The following is a 22,176-nucleotide window of genomic DNA, read 5'->3' on the forward strand; positions in this document are numbered from 1 at the left end:
GTTCGATCCTCAGCACCACATACAAATAAAGATGTTGTGTCCACCGAAAACTAAAAAATAAATATTAAAAAATTCTCTCTCTCTCTCTCTCTCTCTCTCTCTCTCTCAAAAAAAAAAAAAATCTGTTTATTAGGCCCATGGTTAGAAGGTTATTTCCTTTGGCATCAATTCTATTCAGATGTCTGTTGGCACATAAGTTTAATTATCTTTCATGCCATTTCATCACCAGTGGGTATACTTTGCTAGGACCGTCTAGTTTTTAATGTGTAATCACTACCATCTGTTATCTTCATGACTAGTTTAGTAGCCTGATTTCTCAGCTGACCTTCTAAACTTTACTCTCTATTTTTCAAATACTACAAAAGCAAAAAAAACTCCTGTTTTACTTTTAATAGTTAATAAAAGCAAGGCATGTTCATAGTTTAAAAACATTCAGACCAAGTTTAACTATACATACCCCAGTTATCACCACCAACCAGTCCTATTCCAAGATGTAACCACTGTTAATAATTTGATGCATATCTTTTCTTTTACTTTTTTTTTTAAACTTACTTTGCTAATTACATATGAATATGTACTTTGTTGTTGTTGTTGTTGTTACTGGGAAGTTGAACCCAGAGCCACTTCACCAGTGAGTCTCATATCCAACCCCCACTCCCTTTTAAATTATTTTATTTTGAGACCAGGTCTCACTAAGTTGCTTGGGGCCAAGATAAGTTACTGAAGCTGGCCTTGAACTTGGGATCCTGCTACCTCCTCCGTCTCCTGGGTTGCTGGGATTAGAGGCATGCTGGTAGAATATGTACTTTTTTAAGAATAGAAATTGGGCTAGCTCAGTTGGTAGAGTGCTTGCCTTGCATGCACAAAGCCCTGGGTTCAATCCCCAGCGCCACAAAAACAAAAGAAAACTAGAATAGAAATTGACAATGCACCAATAAAAAATATGGGTAGAGGTGAAACATAGGAATAGAAATTGAGACATATTAAATCCACTGTTTTATAATAGTAGACAATTACCCTTCCTCCCATCTCCCTTCTTTCTCACTTAATAGTATATTTTGGACTTCTTTCCATTTCATTTGATAATAGTGAATTAAATTGATTTTTGAAGATTGACCCACCTAGCATTCTTAGGATAAATCTTAGTTGATATGGTGTATTCTCTTTATCACTGGATTCAATTTGCTATTATTTTGATGAAGATTTTGCAACTGTGCTTGTTGGGGATGTTGGCTCATATTTTTCTTGCACTGTCTTTGAATGGGTTTGGTATCAGGATAATGCTGGTCCTATAAAATGGTTTGGGAAGTGTGTGTTCCCTCCTAATCTGTTTTCTAGAGATATTGATGCTGTCTCTTCTTTAAATATTGGGTGAAAGTTGTCAGTGCTTGGAGTAAGTCTGATTTTGTTAGTTATAGGACTATTCAGTTAATCTGTTTTATCTTCCTAGTCTACTTAATATATTACTACAAGTGACAAAAAAAAACCTTACTGTTTTATACATTCCTTTACCCTTCACCATTAAAAAGTTTGTCAGTGTTATAATTTTTACTAACTACCAAACATTTATTTATTTATTGAACCCAGGGGTGCTTTATCACTGAGCTACATCCCCAGCCCTCTTTTTATTTTTTCCTTTGAGATGGTCTCGCTAAGTTGCCCAGATTGACCTCAAACTTTGATCCTCCTTCCTCTGCCTCCTGAGTCACAGGATTATAAGCATATATCACTCTGCTTGGGCATCAGACATACTTTAAAACATATGTAAGGTCTGGAGTGTAGCTCAATGATAGAGCACCTGCTTAGACTGCATGAGGCCCTGGTTCAATCTCTTCCATCAAAAAAAAAAAAAAAAAAGGGCTGGGGATGTGGCTCAAGCGGTAGCGCGCTCGCCTGGCATGCGGCAGCCCGGGTTCGATCCTCAGCACCACATACAAACAAAGATGTTGTGTCCTCCAAAAACTAAAAAAATAAAAAATAAATATTAAAAAAAATTCTCTATCCTCTCTCTTTAAAAAAAGAGATGATGAAGAATACATTGAGAAAATATAATCTACTTTATTTCTTGCTCTTATTTCATTCTTGAGGTTTTTCTTGTAGCATTATTTGCCTTTTGTCTAAACAACTTCCTTTAATAATTTTTTTTTATTATGCTAAGTGAAGCTAGCCAATCCCTAAAAAACAAATGCCAAATGTCTTCTTTGATATAAGGAGAGTAACTAAGAACAGAGTAGGGACGAAGAGCAGGAGAAGAAGATTAACATTTAACAGGGATGAGAGGTGGGAGGGAAAGGGAGAGAGAAGGGAAATTGCATGGTAATGGAAGGAGACCCTCAGGGTTATACAGTGGAGGAGGTAGAGAGAAAGGAGGGGAGGGGAGGGGAGAGGTGGGGAGGGNGGTTTTTTTTTTTTTTTTTTTTGGTTTTTTGTGGTGGGAGGAGGGGGGAGGGTGGGAAAGGCAGCGGAGCACAACAGACACTAGTATGGCAATTTGTAAATCAATGGATGTGTAACTGATGTGATTCTGCAATCTGTGTATGGGGTGAAGGTGGGAGTTCATAACCCACTTGAATCAAAGTGTCAAATATGATATGTCAAGAAATTTGTAATGTTTTGAACAACCCACAATAAAAAATTAAAAAATAAAAAAAAAAAAGAGCAAGTCTGCTGGCTTCGTTTCCTGTTAGTTTTTCTTTATCTTAGAATGTTTTATTTCACCTCATTATTGAAGGGTATTGTTACTGGACATAGAATTTTGTTTTGGTTCTTTTAACTTTTTTTTTAAATTTTTTTTTTTAAGAGAGAGAGAATTTTTTAATATTTATTTTTTAGTTTTCGGCGGACACAACATCTTTGTTTGTATGTGGTGCTGAGGATCGAACCCGGGCCGCACACATGCCAGGCAAGCGCGCTACCACTTGAGCCACATCCCTAGCCCTCTTTTAACTTTTTAAAAATAGTCTTTTGATCCCTAGTATGGGAGGTGGTGAGGAGACATTCTACCGATAGCTTTCAGTGGTTTCTGAGGAAAATTAGTTATTTAAATTATTCCCCTATAAAATAACAGCATGATTATTTTTTGTTCTGTTCACTTTTAAAGTTTTCTTCAGTTTTCAGGAGTTGGTGTAATTTGAATCTTTTTTGGAATTCACTGTGCTTCTTGAGTCTCTAATTTATGTCTTTTACCAAGTTTGGGAAATTTTCAACCATTATTTCTTAAAATAGTTCTTCTGGACCACATTATTTTCCCCTTTTAAGACTAATGACACAAATGACCTGTGTCAGTTGAGCACCTCTAATCTGTAAATCTGAAATGCTTCAAAGTGTAAAGCTTTATTTTTGGAAACATGGTCTTGCTGCTTTGCCCAAGCTGGTGCGGAACTTTTGAGCCCAAGTAATCCTTATGCCCCAGACATGCCAACTAGCTAGGGCCACAGGCACCATTCCCAGCTTGAGTGCCTTTTGGGCTTGTTTGTGGTACTGGGGATTGAACCCAGGGCCTTGGACATATTGAGCACACACTCTACCACAGAGCTGCATCCCTAGCCCCCAATTTTGAAACTTTTTGAGTGTCAAATTAGAGTCTTTCAAATTTGCAGTTTGAGGATTGGAAATGTTGAATTAGTAAAGTCTATGCAAATATTCCAGAATCCAAAAATCTCTGAAATTTGAAACACTTCTGGTTCTGAGCATTTCAGATAAGGGATTCCTAACCTACAATATTGTTCCACAGGTCTCTTTACTCATTTTTTAAATCTTCTCTCCTGCTTTTTGTTCACTGACTCTCCCTTGTCATCGGCATTCTACTATTGAGCCCATGCAGCCTATTTTGTTGTTGTTGTTACTGTACTTTTTAATTCTAAAATTTCCATTTGGTTTTTCTTTATATTTTTTCCTCCTCATGGTACTTTGTCTGTTTCCTTTTATTTCAAGAGTATTTGTCGTTATTTCTTGAAACATTATTAACATAACTGCTTTGAAGACTATTGGCATTCCAACATCTGTGTTGTCTTAGCATTTATTTTATTTTTTTAAGATTCTTTTAAAAAATACTTTTTAAATATTTATTTTTTAGTTGGACACAATGTATTTATTTATTTTTATGTGGTGCTGAGATTCAAACCCAGGGCCTCTCACGTGCTAGGCGAGAGATCTACCCTGAGCCACATCCCCAGCCCCTTAAAAAATACTTCTAAAGTAGTAGATGGACACAATACCTTTATTTTATTTGTTTATTTTTATGTGGTGCCAGGGATCAACCCATTTTCTCACACATGCTAGGCAAGTGCTCTGCCACTGAGCCACAACCCTGGTCCCTTGTCTTGCATTTATATTCATTGAATTTTTTTTTTCATGCAGATTGGGATTTTTCTAGTTATTTGCATGCTAAGTAATTTGGATTATATCTTGGTCATTTTAAATATTATGTTATAAACTCTGGTCTTGTTTAGACCCTAAGAGAATGTTGGTATTTTTGTTTTGTGGGCCAGTTTGCCAGAGCTTGCTGCAAAGCTGAGGTAGCCACAGAGATCCTCTCTTTACCAGTTCTTGCAGTCATGCCAGAAAGATTTCAGACATGTTGCTCTGAGTAGCAGTCATGATTTTATCAGAAGAATTAGGAAAAGGGGACATTCTCAAGGAGGAGAGTAGATGCTCTCAGAGAGGTGGACTGCATGCCCTCCCTGCCTTCCAGTTTTACTGGGAGTCCCAGGGAAGTTTCCAGAGAGTCCCTCCCAGGTCCACCTCTTGACTTTTGACTGACAGCAGGATAACATCAGACTTTCAAGTGCCCACTACATAGGACAGTTCTAGGCCCACGCTGACCTCAACTGACCTTGCATTTCTCCTGCATATAACAGGTTTTTTGCTGAAGAATGTAATATATACTGTGGACTGAAGCCAGGCAGGCAAATTGTTCCTTTAAAAGCATGTGGAGGGTCAGCACAGTGGTCCCAGAGAGATTGAGAAGTGAGGGTGACATACAATGAAGGAACTGCACTGACGCCTTGAAGAGAGAATGATTTGGTGCTCAGAGTTGGGGTTTTCAAGGAAATTGAGTACCCTTGTTTTTGCCTTACTTTCCTACCTCCTTAATCCATTTATTACCCTCTGAGTAGTACTCAGCAAACTTTCTTTGTGAGACTCTTGATGTTTTGGTTGAAAGGATGATTGGGGCTTGTGACATAGTCTTGGTGATTGGGGAAGGTCCAGACTACCTGGTAGGGTGTGGCCTGATCTGGAAATAACAATTTTTCTTAAGGGGATGTAATTAATTATGGCTGGGGAGGTTTTGGCTGGTTTTCAGTTGTCATTGTCCTTTTCCTATTCACCCATTTATAACCAGCTACCTAACAAACTGACCTGGTTGAATTAGGCTGTAAATTCTAATCTGTAGCCTGTGACAATAATCAGTTCAGTTTTCAAAGTCTTTGCAGTACTTCTCAGATCTGGCCCACCTGTGTGCCATTCAGTTGTCAAAAATCTGAATGCTCTTGAGGATCATATCCACACATGCTTACCATAGAGGTGGGTCCACAAGTTCATGAACAGCTTAGAGGTTACTTTCATGAGCTTCTGGTTTAGTTAGTTTCTAGTTTCTCTGGAATTCCTGCAGCAGAAAGCTAGGATCTGATTTCCTAATGTCAGGACCAAGAAATGGGAGATCAAAGTGAAATAAAACAAGGGCTGTTTGCCTCATTCTGGGGACTAAGGATCCTTTAATCAGAGAGAATTTTAGGCTTCTGTAACCCCTATTGTACCACTCAAGATTGTTTGGGGGCTGGGCATGAGAGAACAAAGAAAAGAAAGGCGAGGAAAGCGTTCTCAGCAACCTAGGTGTTAAGATACCAGTTCCTGCTCCTTAGACCAAAAACTAGACTTCTGGATCTCCCATCGTCTCACTGATACCCACTTAACTGGTGTTGAGTTCAGGTGGAGGAGGAGGGGGGTACTGGAAGGACAAAGTGGAAACTGTTCTGCTCTCTGTGGCTTCCAATTCTCCTGGCCTCTTCACTGTTCCTAGTCCTCAGCTAGCTGTGGCAATGCTTTCAGGCCAAGTTTCGTAGTTGCAGTCAGTGTGAGAGACAAGGTAGTTGTAATTTAATTATGCTTAATTTTAGACAGTCTAAAATGTTTGTATCCAGCCAGATTTCCACACTTGCTCATTTGTATTGTTTTGTTTTTTAATGATCAAGTCTTAGCAAGCAGAGCCAGTTCTATAGAAGGAAACTGTTTACTTTGACTGCTCATATAATGTAAAAGGAGCTTTTGAGTCAGAATTTCAGAAGCTTGCCAGGACCTGTTTGGAAATAAATCCTAAGGATTTCTCATATCAGAGGTTGATTGTGCAATGCTTGCAAGAAGCTAAATAAGACCAAACAAGCCTTACAAAGGTAGAAATAGAAAATGTAGTTAATTATTATACACCATTTGTTATAGATGGAGCTATAACTTATTAGTTACATGATTTCTGGCTTGGATAGTTCAGGGTTCAGAAGAGGTATGCACTGTTATACACTGAAATAGGGCTCTTGTCTTTCAGAGCCTTTAGCACAGGGAAGCTGACCTAGGGATCTTTGCAAGATGAGAAGGGTCTGTTTACTACCAGATGTTCTAGAAAAGGAGGGTGCTATTTAGTCATCATTTGAAGAAGCTTTGAATTCAGGTAATAATTCAGAAAATCATAACATAAATCACCAACCTAAGTAGGAAAGCTGTTTACCATTATTATAGTAAAAGGGCTGATACTGTTACAATATAAAGAACACTTACAAACGTTCCAAATAAGTAAAAAAAAAAAAAAAACATGGACAGAGAAGATGTGGGGGAAATATACATGATTAATAACTAGGTAATTGGATAAATTCATGTGTGTATTTCCTCACCAGTTAAAAAAAACTGCATACTAAAATATCGAATTAACATATTTGACCTATTGACTTGATAAAATTAATCCAGCCTTTTTTGTGAAGTAGTTTGAGCAATGTGTATTAACACTTAGCAATTAGAAAAAGTTTATACACTTTAATAATTTTTGCTTTTTCACTTATCTCAAGGAATAAATTAAATTTTTTTAAAAAACTGTGTGCTAGGATGTTCATGTTACTATAAGTTATAATTGAGGAAAATAGCAAATTTTCCAAATGACAAATTACTAGTGGTAGAATCAAGGCTAGGATATGAGTGTTCACTGTGAAATTCTTTAAATTTTGCTGTGTCTTTGGAAGTTTTCATAGTAAAATGCAAGGGAAATTTTTTAATGAATGAATATCAGAAATAGCTTTATTGTATTTCAGTAGTAAGTTTAGAATATTTAATGTCTAAGGAGTACCAATTTCTAGGTGAAACCTTCATAGGTGGGGGGTGAAGACTTTCCCCAAAGTATCATTTTATAAAGTTGTTTAAAATACGGTGAGAATTTTTAAGAAATCATTTCTTTCAAAGGAATTAACAATTACTGATTGAAAAGTCCTTGGGTGATCAAAACAGAACCAGAGAGAAAAGTAACACAGTCTTATCACAGATTTTGGCTTTTTGTTTTGTGGGGTTTTTTTTTTCTTCTTTCTTCAGGGCTAGGGATTGAACCCAAAGTATTATGCATGCTAGGCACATGATCTGCTACTGAGCTCTATCTCTGGCAGCCCCAACTGGGTTTTGATACCTCAGAACTGATTATTGGGACAATTGATGGGTGGTAGAGGGAGGAAATTAAGAAGAACAAAACAGCATTCTTGATTTGGGGATTTTATTTCATTTCCTCAAGGTTTGACTAGATCTGTACTAGTTAAGACAGAGATTTAAAAAAAAAAAAAAGAGATTTTGAAAAGTTATTGTTTATGTAGCTCCTTCTGCCATTAAATAATAAAGTCCCTTGAATAGTTAAAGCCAATAAAAAGCATAATCACCTCAAAATAATTTCACTTTAGTGGGAGGACATGTAACTCAATGGTAGAGTGCTTGCCTAGTATACATGAGGCCCTGAGTTCCTTCCCCAGCACCACCAAAAAAAAAAAATTTTTTTCCACTTTAGGTTGGAAGTTACTTGACAGCTTATCAGTGAACATATATCTCAATTCTCTTTTTTAAAACTCCAGACTTCTTGAATTGTATAACATTTTCCCAAATGTACCTCTTATATGAAATTACCATTTAAAATCTTTCTTTTGTAAAATAGTTTGCAAAAATCATATTTTTATTTTATCCCTTACAGAGAGTAATAGTGACTAATAGGTATAGAGTGCTGTCTGAATTCTGTGTGATAATGCTTGACTGACTTGGAATTTTTAATAATAATACTTATTAAATTAATGAGTCTTGTCAAATAAGTATAGAAGTATTATGGTAGTTACTGAAACTTCAAATTCTGAGTATTCTTTTATCAAGTGATTGTAGTTTAGAAGGCCCATTTTCTCTGTAAAGTTAGCATACACACACAGACACACACACTCACACACACACACACACATATACACATACACAGATCACTTAACTGAAGATCTGATTTTCAATTTTTTTATCCTTATTACAGAAATACTATAAAATTCCTCCATTGAAAATATTGCTTTTTAAAGTTTAAATGTCATCTTTTCTTTTGTTTCTTTTTTTAAAAAAAAATTTATTTTTTAGTTGTACACAGTACCTTTTATTTTGTTTATTTACTTTTATGTGATGCTGAGGATCGGACCCAGGTCCTCACACGTGCTTGGCAAGCCCTCTACCACTGAGCCACAGCCGCAGCCCAATTTCTAAAATTTATATGTCTTGTTTCTATTTTATATAATGACTAATTCAGCACCCCCCCAAAATTCCATGTTAATATGCATTGATCCCAAAGCCATTTTTGTGTTCTCCCCTTTAAAAAGCAGAACATGGAGCTGGGTATGGTGGCGCATGCCAATAATCCCAGTGGCTTGATTGGCTGAGGCAGGAGGCTCGCAAGTTCAAAGCCAACCTCAGCAACTTAGTGAGACCCTATCTCAAAATAAAAAGGTTTGGGAATATTGGGAACTCGGTGGTTAAGCATCCCTGGGTCCAATCCCTGGTACCAAAAAAAAAAAAAACAACAACAACAACCTGGACTAGGACTGGAGATGGTTATGTCATGGAGTGCTTGCCCTGCATGTGCCAGGCCCTGAGTTCCATTCTGAGTACTCAAATAGGGATTGTGGGGAGCAGAACATTTACACATATACTGTTTTTTGTTTGTTTTTGTTCTTTGCAGTACTGGAGATGGAACACAGAGCCTCACACATTCTGGGCAAGTGTTCTACCAATGAGCTTCGTCCCTATCCTATTTCAATTTGGGGGACAGGTCTCACCTAAGTTGCTGAGGTTTGCCTCAAACTTTCGATCCCACTGCCTCAGTGTCCTGAGTAGCTGGGATTACAGTTGTACCACCATGCCCAGTTTACATATTCCTTGTTTCTGATGTAAGAAATTTGCATTGTTTAAGGGTTATGGGATCTGCTGATCATATTGGAATGCTTTCCTTTCTAGGTCATCCATGCCTGGCTTATCATTTCATCTCTATTGTTGCTGTTCTTTTTTTCATTCATTTATCTGGGGTAAGTGATGAAATTTTTAGTCTCTTTTTCAGACATTAATTGTTTGGACTCCATAACTGTCCTTAAAGCCATGTACCTTGAGAATGAATTACTCGTAAAACTTGGCATATAAGAGACAGAATATTATCAATAGTAGGGATATTCCATATCATATGGACCATTGTATACTAATTGGCATATGATACATTAATTATGAACAACTGAAATTGGCAGAGAAAATGATTCAAAGACTGAGTCAGCATTTCCAACAATGTTGGAAATAATGTAAGTAAAATGTGACTTCATGACTAAAATAAAGCCAAAAAAGTTTTCAGATGTTAAAAAAAAAAAAAGTAGGGATATTCATTTTTGTTTCTTGCTCGTAATAAGTGAAAGAACTCACAACTGCGGTTAATTCTAAACTTTTTTCAAGACTTACATTCTTCTAGTAGAAATCTGTAAATTGCAATGTTAAAAATGGATTTTAAGAATGTATGCTAGGCACACACTTGTAGTCCCAGTGGCTTGGGAGACTGAGGGAGGAGGATGGCAAATTCAAAGCCAGCCTCAGCAAAAGCAAGGCACTAAACAACTCGGACCTCGTCTCTAAATAAAATACAAAATAGGGCTAACATTATTAAATTTGTGGCTACCTTTAAAAAATCAATATTATAAGTAATTTATTTGGGATTTACCAATAAGCATTTAAAAATTCGAGTTTTTTTTTTTTTTTAAACCCTCTGGATTGAACCCAGAGGCACTTAGTCATTGAGTATTGCATCCCAGCCCTTTTTAAATTTTTTAAATTTTGAGATAGGGTCTTGTTAAGTTTCTGAGGCTAGCTCTGAACTTGAAATCCTTGTAGGTCAGCCTCCTGAGCTGCTGGGATCACAGGCATGCACCACCGCACCTGGCTAGGATTTATTTTTAATCTGGACAGGGTAATTCTAAAGTTTATTTGGAGGGGCTGGGGTTATGGCTCAGTGGCAGAGCACTCACCTCGCACGTGCAAGGCCTTGGGTTCAATCCTCAGCACCATATAAAAATAAATAAAGTTACCTCCCAAAAAAATTTTATTTGGAAAAATAAATAAATGAGGCTATCCACAGAAAAGGGAAGGAGTCCTAGGCCTACCGAATATGAAATTAGTAAACTATATTAACAGTGATAGGTGCACCATGATTAGACAACATTAAAAAGTCTAGAAAAATGCTCAGATATATAACAGAACCTAGTTTATGAAAAAGGTGGCATAGCATCTGGTGATTATAGATGGATTATTTAGTAATTGGTGTGAGGATAATTGAGTAGTGATCTAGGGAAAAAATTTGGAATGGATGAAAGTCTAACATCATGAATGTTAAAATCTAAAATGTCTAAAATCACAGAATGAATAACAAACTGCTAAACATTTTCTCCTTATTTCATATACAAAGACTATATATAAAAAACCTCTACATGGCAATAAGACCAACAACCTATCAGAAAAAAACAAGGGCTAATGGATAAGAAAGAACACAAAAAGATAACAAAGAAAAGCACAAATTATCTTAAATATATGAAAATATGCATATCTTACTTGTAAGATTAATGCTAAAGATACACATTAAATTAACAAAGATTAAACAGCTACATAATATTCTAAGCTGAAAAAAATGCAAGTAATGCCTAATAGCAGTTTTGCATAGCTATTAACATTTTAAATGCATATGTCCTAAACTCAGTATTTATAGGAATAATAATTAAGCATTGTTTCTGAAAGCAAAAGAATAAATTTGTCTGATTGCCCAACAACAACAAAAAAAGTGGTTAAATAAATTATTGTACATCCATGAAGTAAAACTTAAAAATAAAGCAGAGTCCAGGCCTGCTCCAGGACCACAGGGAGAACAATCCAAAGGGATCCCTGAGGAACTAGGCACAGGCTCCAGCCAAGATTTACCAAAGAGTAATATGGCATTTTAGGTGATATAGTTTTGTACTTATTTTTATAATTGTAACCTGTGATATTGGTTTCCCATTTATATGAGTAATAGTTTCCTGTTAAATAAACTCCATGTGAATAAAAAGTGAATCTAAAGAAACATGTTAGATAAATAATAGCATAGTAAATGTAGGCCATGTAAAAATATGAAGGTGGGGTTTGAATATCCCAAGGTTTAGAGTTCTAAATCTTGTCTTGGCCCAGCATGGTATAGCACGCCTGTAATTCCAGTCACTCAGGAATTTGAGGTAGGAGAATCACAAGTTTGAGGCTGGCCTGGGTAACTTGGCAAGATCCTGTTTCAAAATAAAAAGAACTGGGAATGTTGCTCAGTGTAGGGTGCTCACTAAGCACATATCCTCAGCATCAACACACACACACAGAGTCTTGGTGAGAATTATCATACATAATTTTTCTTTTAAATCTTTTTTTTTTTTTTTTTCAGGGAAGTGTTCAAAACCTATAATGTTGCTGTGGACTACATTACAGTTGCACTCCTAATCTGGAATTTTGGTGTGGTGGGAATGATTTCCATTCACTGGAAAGGTCCACTTCGACTGCAGCAGGCATATCTCATTATGATCAGTGCCCTCATGGCTCTGGTATTTATCAAGTACCTCCCTGAATGGACTGCGTGGCTCATCTTGGCTGTGATTTCAGTATATGGTAAAACCCAAGACTGATTGACACTTTATTCATCACAGAAATGCGTCACTGGTGTGTTTTCCTTTCCCTTCTAGTTCTCTTAGCAAAAATCTTAAGTTACACCCATAGCTCTTCAATACATAATTAATTATAGTATTTTTTGTGGTGCTAGAGATGGAACCCTGAACCTTGAGAAGCACTGTACAACTTGGCTATACTCCCTGGGCCTGAGGTTAAGTTCTTTAAAAATGTTCTATCACTGTTCCAAATTTAACTCAGTGTTGGGTTGTGGGTGGAGCCAGGGTCTTCTGGTCAGAAGACTTATAATCAAAACCCCATCTTTGGGGCTGGGGCTGTAATTCAGTGGTAGAGTGCTTGCCTAGCATGTGTGAGGCACTGGTTTGATCCTCAGCACCACATAAAAAATAAATTAATAAACAAAGATATTGTGTGTGTCCTTCTACAACTAAAAAAATATTAAAAAAAAAAAATCCCACAAAACCCATTTTTTAATACAGGTGAGCCCCAGCACCACAGAAAACAAAAAGCCATCTTGGCCACCAACAGTTTTTTATGATCTTAGGAAAGCAACACCAACTCTTAGAGCTTCAGTTGCCTCATTTATGCATTGGAAACAGTTGTAAGAGTACAGTGGATTGAATATATCTTTAATAAAAGCATTTGCAGAGTGCTTGATACACATAAAAATGCTTGTTTCATTTTAAAAATCAAAATTAGGTCAACCTGTTTTTATAAAGCAACTTGAGTGGAATTAACCCTTTAAAAAGTGAACTTAATTGGACAATGTGAGATTCAAATTCTTTAACTAGTGTGACATGGGTCTCAAAAAATTAGAATGTACACTAGCCACGAGTAACCAAGTCACTCAAATGGGTATGTACTTCTGACAGTTGCCCCACATGAAAGCCAAAAAGAGATGCATTTTCAGATGTCATTGGTTTCTATATCCTAAACACCTTGCTGTTTTATCACTATTCAAATACTTACTATTAAAATGTTTGTTGACCTGCAGTAGCCAACTTTATCATCCCCCTTTTGATGAAGAAAAAGTCTGTGGAAATAGAAAACACACACACACACACACACACACACACCAAAACAAAACAAAACCCCACCAGTTCTGGAGCCAAAATGCTGGGGTTCTTGGGCTGGGGATGTGGCTCAAGTGATAGTGCGCTCGCCTGGCATGCGTGTAGCCCAGGTTTGATCCTCAGCACCACATACAAACAAAAATGTTGTGTCCGCCAAAAACTAAAAAATACATATTAAATTCTCTCTCTCTCTTTAAAAAAATAAAAAAGAATGCTGGGGTTCAAATCCAGACTTTTCTACTAGTCTTACTTATTGACTCTCTGACCACAAGCAGATTACTCAACCCTCAAGTTTCAGTTATTACGAACATTAAATTAAATGATGCTTATAATACACTTAGAACAGTATCAGTAAATGTTGTGCTTTTTAAAAGATTATAATCTCATGAGATAAGCAGGTTAGTTATTAACCCTGTTTTACTGCTAAGTTTATAGAGGTAAACAGGTCAACCTGTTTATTTGCCCAAGCTTAGAATGTGAATTCCAAGTACAGTATTCTTTCCACTGCCTTATACTGTTCTACCATTGATCCTCTACTTCTTCCACGCATAATACAAATGATTATTTTTACAGATCTTTGAGTTCCTTTAAAATAAGGATGAGTTTGGTATCCAGTATTTAAAGAAGTGATTCTCAACTCCATTTTTTCAAAGTCTCAAGATGTTTTGTCACCAACATTCTGAAATTTTCAAAACAAAATTAATTTTCATTCACTTTAATAACTCTAAAAATAACTGAGCTTTTCATTTAGAAATTCTATAAGGGGAAGTGTGTCATAAAACCAAAATAGTTAACAGGATGTGGCAGCTGCAAGCAAGCTGAAGATCTCGTTATTTCAGAGCAAGTCAAATTTCCCTTTTCTCTTTCAAGCAAACGGAATAGAAGTGGTGAGGATGGAGGTTTCTCTCTCTCTCTCTTTCTCTCTCTCTCTCTCTCTCTGTTATTACTATGTTCTTCTTGATTTTATTATATCATCATTAATTATTATTTTATAAAGATATAACCATATATTGGAGATTTGAGGTTTTTTTTTTTTTAGTTAAATGAATCTAAACACTAGTAATGTCAACATAACTCATCAAGTCTTTCTTTATTAATTTAGCTATCTTAAATTATTATTAGAAATTTTCTGTATTTCAGTATTCCAAATTTTCAAGACAGAAAATCTAAGGAAAATTGCAGTTGATAGAAGGAAATAGTGGTAGAATTAAAAATAATTTAAGCATGTTGCTGCTTCTCTGATTTGCAATTTCTTTAATGAAATAATCCAGTTTTCAGCACTACATATGTTCTGACATGAATATTTGTGAGGTGCTTATATTTGATTAGAAACTATAAAGAAATACTTAACTTTACCATACAAAGAGTTATTAATTATTTTGTTTTATTTAAATTTACTGCCCTCTTATTTCAAGTATACTTAAGTAGTACATATATTTGGTTTTCATGGTGCTGGGAATGGAACCCTGGGCCTTGCCCATGCTAGGCAGATACTATTATGGCTGAGCCACACCCCCAGCCCTATACTGTTTTTAATATAGACAAAGGATGGATCTCTTCTATTGTACTCTTCATATTTTGAAAAGTTCAGTATTTTGAGTAAAGCTTCTGTTCTTAACTTTGTTTGAAATGACTTATCCTCTTTCTGCTTGTTGTAGTTTGATTGTTAGCTGCTCTAGAATAGTTCTGTCTTACTATTTCTGCCTCGTTCCTTTAAACTAAGAAGACTTATTCTAAAACCTAGTGATGATACACACTGGAGACTAAGTAAATAGCAGTCAAACCCAAAGAGCAGTTTTCACAGATCTTAGGGTTTTTTAAAATTTTGTTTAGGTTGTTTTTTCTTCCAGTTGACCTGCCAGTTTTTTAATATTCACTCAACATTTTTTATATTAAAATAAAAAATGCTAAGCCTTTTCCCTTGGTTAGTTACTCCCTAAACCCATTTAAACATTTAGCCAATAAATCTTATTGAATGCTTTTTAATTTTCCTCTTTCTAGATTTAGTGGCTGTTTTGTGCCCAAAAGGTCCACTTCGTATGCTGGTTGAAACAGCTCAAGAGAGAAATGAGACTCTCTTTCCAGCTCTTATTTACTCCTGTAAGTATTTTAGAATGATGTTGGATTTGTAATCAGCTTAGAAATGATGGAAGTCAAATGTGTATGATTATGATCATTATCATGATGCTTTTTCTCTTCTTAAATATATAACTATTGTTAATGGAAGTCCTGCAGATCTCCTGTTTTCTTGCAAATTATTGTCTGTTGCATTCCCATGGTTTAAGAATTTTTAATAAAGGTTGAAAGAGGAAATATTTAGAGATCAGGGAGCCATTTTTTCTGTTTGAAATCTTGTTAATCAAAAATTAGCAATAAGTACATAGATTACAGGTTAATCTTGCTCTAGTTAATTAAAAAAATTTTACTGTTCCTTTCAAATATGTTGCTTTTTTAAATTTTTGTTTTATTTTAGAGTCATACTGTCCTTATTAATTCAATAACTATTGATAAAGGAGAGTACTAGATGAATTTAAAAACACAGATTTGGGGTCTGGGGTTGTAGCTCAACGGTAGAGCACTTGCCTAGCATGTGTGAGGCACTGGGGTTCTATTCTCAGCACCATATATAAATAAATAAAATAAAAATCCATTGATAACTAGAAAAAATATTTTAAAAAGAAAGAAAAAACATAGAGTGACTAGATACCTGTGTGCTAGTAGGTGATCATTGGGAAATCATAGAAAGTTCTTGTGCGGAAGAGTAGTGTGATCAGAGCTGTGACTGTAAGCTGGCAGCATTGTGTGAGATGAATCACAGGGTGCATACTGAGATAACAGGATGCTTAGGAAGCATCACTGAGAGGATATCATCCTGATGGGTACTGCACACCTGCATTAAGCTATTGGCAGTGGCCATCAAGGGAGAGACTTGGTGAAAGGCTTCAAGGGAGAATCGTTGGTCCTTAGCAACTAAGGAGAGAAATGTGAAGCATGAAGGACAGGCAATGCAGAAGAAATGATTTTCTTGTTTGAGGGATCTACTTAGTCTCTTCTCTGGCCCATGTCTAATTTAGACTGTGGGACTTGTGGGTCGTTCAGATAGAAATTTTCAGTAGGAGTTCAGAAATGAAATTCACTTGGGGAATAGTTGATATTAGAGATGCAGAGTTGAAGAATCATTGTGGAGGTAATAGTTAAGATCTGGGCCAGGTGCGGTGGTGCACACCTGTAATCCCAGCAGCTCAGGAGGCTGAGGCAGGAAAATTGTGAATTCAAAGCCAACCTCAGCAAAAGCGAGGTGCTAATAAGCAACTTAGTGAGACCCTGTCTCTAAATAAAATACAAAATAGGGCTAGGGATGTGGTTCCATGGTTGAGTGCCCTCTGAGTTCAATCTCTGGTACTCCCACCTCCCCTCCCACACCAAAAGAAAGAGAGAGAGAGAGAGAGATCTGGAATGAGTGAGTAGTTCAAAAACAAATAGAAGAGAAGAAGAATGCCAAGGGTAGAACTTTGTCAACTACTGTGTTTAGAGAATAAGAAAATGAAGCAAGAATATGAAAGGAGACAGAAGAGAATGTTTAAAAGTTGAGAAACCTAGTGTTTTTGTTTGTTTGTTTTGTTTTGTTTTTTGTACTGGGGTTTGAGCCCCGGGTATCTACCACTGAGCCTCATCTCCAGCCCTTTTTATTTTTTATTTTGAGACAGGGCCTCACTAAGGTGCTGAGGCACCTTAAACTTGTGATCCTCCTGGGCTGGGGATAGTGTTCAAAATGGAAGAAAAATGTGTGTGTGCATGCATCTTGGTTTTGCTGGTGCTGGCAATAGATGTGCTGGCATGGACAGAGAGTAGGTGGTGAAGAAGGAGAGGTGTAGTCAATATCACCTCCTTCTTCAAAGCTTCCTGTGATAAGTCAAGAGGAGAGCAGTTGAGTAAAGGTGTTTCCAGGAGAGGAAAGATTTAATCATTTTTCTAAAGTTGACAGGAAGAAATCAGTAGAGACTTGGAAGAAGGAATAATTCTTAGAGAAAAGTTCTCAACAAAGCAGGTAGAAATTGCTCTGAGTTCAGAAATAGGAGGTGGATCTAGATAGAGACCTAGGCAGCAGGAATCTATGGTGAGGAGTTTTTTGTTGTTGTTGTTGTGTTTTTTTTTTTTTTTTTTTGGTGGTGCTGGGGATTGAACCCAGGGCCTTGTGCATGGAAGGCAAGACCTCTACCAACTGAGCTATATCCCCAGCCCCCTGTCTTATTGTTTTTAAACCAAACTCTAAGAAAACTGCAACACTTACTAGTATTTTTCCCTGGAGCAGATATAAACGTGCATATGGAAAGTTTTAAATCAATCTTCTTGTCTGTTCTTTAAAAATACAATCCTTTTATGCATTTTAATTCTCTCCCAGTAAAGGTATTCAGTTTGCAAAAAGCTCTTACCCTAAAGAAATGAGTGAACAAGATTTGTTGTCTTTTTTATTTCTGTCACCAGACAGGACAAATGTGTACTTACCTTTTGAACCAACTACTGCTTCCTTCCTGCCATTCACAGAGGTGGTCCACTCTGGTAGCTTATCTAAATGTGAAGCCACATTTCCTGAGTTAGATCATTTTGCATAAAGCTTTCCTTTCATATCAAATAAATACCTGCTGCTTCGCAAAAAAAAAAAAAAAAAAAAAAGGCTGTAAAAATCCAAAACCATATACATGGCAGTCACTCTTCTGTTTCTTCTTAGTTTTGTTTTGTTTTTGCAGTGTTGGGATGGGACCCAGGGCCTCATACATAGCAGGCAAGCACTCTACCACTGAGCCACATCCTGTTTCTCTTCTTAGAATCTGGATTACAGTATAATGAAGCTCATTTGGTCTCAGAAATTACAAAACCATGATGAATGAGAAAGTATGCACTTTCTATGGAATTTTCAGCCTCTTTGGTCGTGAATTTCTTTTATGAGTTTTTCAAGAAGCCTAAGAGCATTAGGAACATGGATGAAGTTATAGAACCATGGGGAGAAAAAGCCAGATACACATAGTTATCAAGTATCTTGTTTAAAATCTCTTCCTATGACCAGACGGGCCTCAGATTTCTGTTGGCATTCAGTTCCCACTGTAGCCCTGTGTGGCACATTTGTTAATATTTTTATATTATTATTGATATATCTTCAGGATAAACTCCCAGAAGTGATATTACTGGGTCAAAGGTTAATGTACGTGTAGTTTTGTTAGATGTTACCAAATTCCTCACCAGTGGAAGTTATACCATTTTCCATTCTGCCTGCACAGTATCAAAGAGAAGTACCATTTTAAAGTATTCATCTTGTCTTTAATTAAAATGTGATTGAGAGGAATATATACCTAATCTGTACAGGTGTGCTGATACATAAGTATTTCTGTACAAGGCACATAAAAGAAGCCAAATGACTATCCACTTTATGTTTATTAAGTTTAACTTTTTATTTTTCTTACTACATTTATAGTTTAGAATTATTGAAAATAAAGTGAAATGTAATGTGAAGGAAGTTTATTCCCTATATCTTTAGAATTATAATCATCGCATGATGCTTTTATGAGCCTGTCTGCCTTGAATTTAAGTGGTTTTCATCAATATGTTCATGTTCTCTTAGGACATTCACCCAGTGTAGCCATCACTTCAGTGTGTCTTGCTGGCCTGAACAGAATTCCTTGTGGCTTTTTGGGGAGTAACAAATGCTGATGGACAGTTTGGTGACACTAGCTGCTGTGCAGGGTCAACACTACAGTTCAGTTTCAAAGTTTTTTTGTTTGTTTTTAATCTGTTAAAACCAAAGAGATTATTTTGTGGTTTTTAAAATTTACTTCTGATTGTTAAGGATACTTAAAGCAGCATTATAAAGATTGGTGGCTTGAATGGAGAAAATGGCCTGCTAATTGTTCATATAGTTTCTACTTCTCACCTGGAATTTTATTTTTCTCAACAAATAGCAACAATGATGTGGTTGGTGAATATGGCTGAAGGAGACCCAGAAGCCCAAAGAAGAGTGTCCAAACACTCCAAGTATAACACACAAAGTAGGTGACTTTTATTTGGGAATATCCTATTTTTGTGGGGTCATTGTCATCTCATAGGCTAACAGTGAGTTATAAAAGCATTGGTTTTAACTTCTTTTCTTTGGTCATAGATTCCTTTGAGAATCTCCTGAAAAAGCTGTAGTCAACCTCAGTAAATACACAGATGAATATTAAAGGATTCCACATACCTCAAACCCAACCATCCAAACAAGACATCCTAGGTTAAGATTCTGCATTAAACAATTATCAAGACTACAAGTAACAATAAATGTTGGCAAGCATGTGGGGAGAAAGGTACACTCATACATTGTTGGTGTGACTGCAAATTGGTGCAAACACTCTGGAAAGCAGTATGGAGATTCCTCAGAAAACTTGGAATGGAACTATCATGTGATCCAGTTATCCCACTCCTTGGTATATACCCAAATAACTTAAAATTAGCATACTATAGCAATGCAGCCACATCAGTGTTTATAGCAGCTCAATTCACGATAGCTAAGCTATGGAACCAACCTAAGGTGCCCTTCAGCAGATGAATGGATAAAGAAAATGTGCCATAAAGAAGAATGAAATTATGGCATTTGCCAGTGTATGGATGAAACTGGAGAATATCAGGCTAGTGAAATAAGTCAATCCCAAAAAACAAAGGCTGAATGTTCTCTCTGACATGTGGATGCTGACTCACATGGTTGGAGGGCAGGGGATATTACCAGATCTCCTAGGGATGATAGCAGATCTATAGGGCAGAGTACAGGGAGGGGAGGGAGATGGGAATAGGAAAGACTGTAGAATGAATCGAACAAATCTTTCCTATGTTTGTATATGAATACACGACCAGTGTAAATCCACATGTACAACCACAAAAATGGGAAGTTATACTTCATGTAAGTATGATGTCAAAATGCATTCTACTGTCATGTGTAACTAAAAAGAAGAACAACAACAAAAAAAAGATTTTCCACTAAATATATAATACCAGGTTAGAAAGGTTCAAGTCATAGCTATGATTTAAAAAAAAAACAAAACACTAAACTCTCTTTGTAATCCCAGTTACTTGGGAGGCTAAAATAGGAGGATTGCAAGTTCAAGGCCAGTCTGGACAATTTAACAAAATACTGTCTCAAAATATTTTTAGTCGTTTTGGTACCAGGGATTTAACCCAAGGATGTTTAACCATTAAGTCACCTGCCCAGCCCTTCTTAATTTTTTTATTTTAAGATAAGGTCTTGTCAAATTGATCGGGGCCTTGCTATGTTGTTGAGGCTAGCTTTAAACTTGTGATCCTCCTGCCTCAGCCTCCTGAACCACTGGAATTATAGGCGTGAGCCCCTGTACCCAGATCAAAATAAAATTTAAAGGTACTGGGGACATAGCTCAGTGGTAGAATACTTGTCTAAGGCTAGCATTGAAAGAATGAGAGAGGAAGAGGAAAAAATGTATTATGAACTTCACTTATATATTTTAATTATTTTTTAAATTAAAAAAAATTTTTTTTAGTTGTCAATACCTTTATTTTATTTATTTTTTTTTTATGTGGTTCTGAGGATCAAACCCAGGGCCTCGCACGTGCTAGGCGAGCACTCTACCACTGAGCCACACCCCAGCCCTATTTTAATTATTTTTTAATCTGTATAAGTTTCTTAAAACTGTCATGCTCACCATTTTTAGTCAGCTCACCATTTTGTTGTAATGGGCCATTTATAACAAAATGACTGGCCCATAAAGAAATTCCCAACTACCCACCATGAATCCACTTTTATAATATAGTCATTAAAACCAATGGTGAGGGCTGGGGATCTGGCTCAAGCGGTAGTGCGCTCACCTGGCGTGCGTGCAGCCCGGGTTCGAGCCTCAGCACCACATACAAACAAAGATGTTGTGTCCGCCAAAAACTGAAAAATAAATATTAAAATTCTTTCTCTCTCTTTTTTTTAAAAAAAAAAACAGTGGTGAGTGCCATCATGTCAGAAGTTTCAACAAGAAATGTATTCTTTCATATGATAGAAAGTCCTGAGGCATAGGGATCTGTAGTGTTGGTTAAGCTGGCAGTTTATTGATATTGAAAAGGGCCCAGGTTCTTTCTTCTTCCTCTGCCATCTTTAGTGTATGGAGTGGTCTCAGCCCACTTACGGTCATGACAATTACAGACATCATGTCCAGATTAGGTAACATATATGGAAAGAAAGAGACTGTTTCTTCCTTTAAAAGAGGAAGGAGCCAGAAAAATTTCTTCAAATTTCCTAGCAGACTTTGCTTCTCTGGCTAGTACCAAGTCACAACCCTTCAGCCTTTGAACTGTCACTGGGAAGAGGAATGATGGGATTGCCATGCTTGGCATGGCTTGAACAGTTTGCCACCAGAGTCATGTGGGCAAGGGGTGGAAACCCAAGCAAACTAGAACTCTGCCCTCAGGAAATAACGGAGAGATGACTCCTGGATGAGCTTAAGCTGTGTTAGTCTGCAAACTGGTGCAACCAACATGGAAAGCAGTATGGAGAATCCTTGGAAAACTGGGAATGGAACCATTTGACCCAGCTGTTCCTCTCTTCAGTCTATACCCAAAGGACTTAAGAATAGCATACTACAGGGACACAGCCACATCAATGTTTATAGCAGCACAATTCACAATAGCTAAACTGTGGAACCAACCTAGATGCCCTTCAGTAAAAGAATAGTTAAAGAGAATGTGATTTATATACACAATGGAATATTATTCAGCATTAAAAGAGAATAAAATCATGGCATTCACAGGTATATAATGTTATGTGAAATTAGCCAATCTCCAAAACCCAAATGTCTAATGTTTTCTCTGATTTAAGGGTACTGATTCATAATGTGGTGGGGTGGGGCGG

At 36.7% G+C, this 22,176-nt stretch overlaps 1 protein-coding gene across 3 annotated transcripts in view; it reads left to right on the top strand.

Moving 5' to 3' along the window:
• Positions 1–22,176, top strand: part of Psen1 (presenilin 1) — a 65,613-nt gene that overhangs the window by 37,260 nt on the left and 6,177 nt on the right. For all 3 annotated transcript variants that reach the window (XM_015493596.2, XM_015493610.2, XM_015493603.2), the window contains 4 exons: positions 9,496–9,563; positions 11,972–12,192; positions 15,285–15,383; positions 19,238–19,324. In XM_015493596.2, the coding sequence (XP_015349082.1) occupies positions 9,496–9,563; positions 11,972–12,192; positions 15,285–15,383; positions 19,238–19,324 (475 nt within the window). The remainder of the gene's footprint in view (positions 1–9,495; positions 9,564–11,971; positions 12,193–15,284; positions 15,384–19,237; positions 19,325–22,176) is intronic.

Source organism: Marmota marmota, unplaced genomic scaffold (assembly GCF_001458135.2).
Source record: "Marmota marmota marmota unplaced genomic scaffold, marMar, whole genome shotgun sequence".
NCBI classification, from domain to species: Eukaryota; Metazoa; Chordata; class Mammalia; order Rodentia; family Sciuridae; genus Marmota; species Marmota marmota.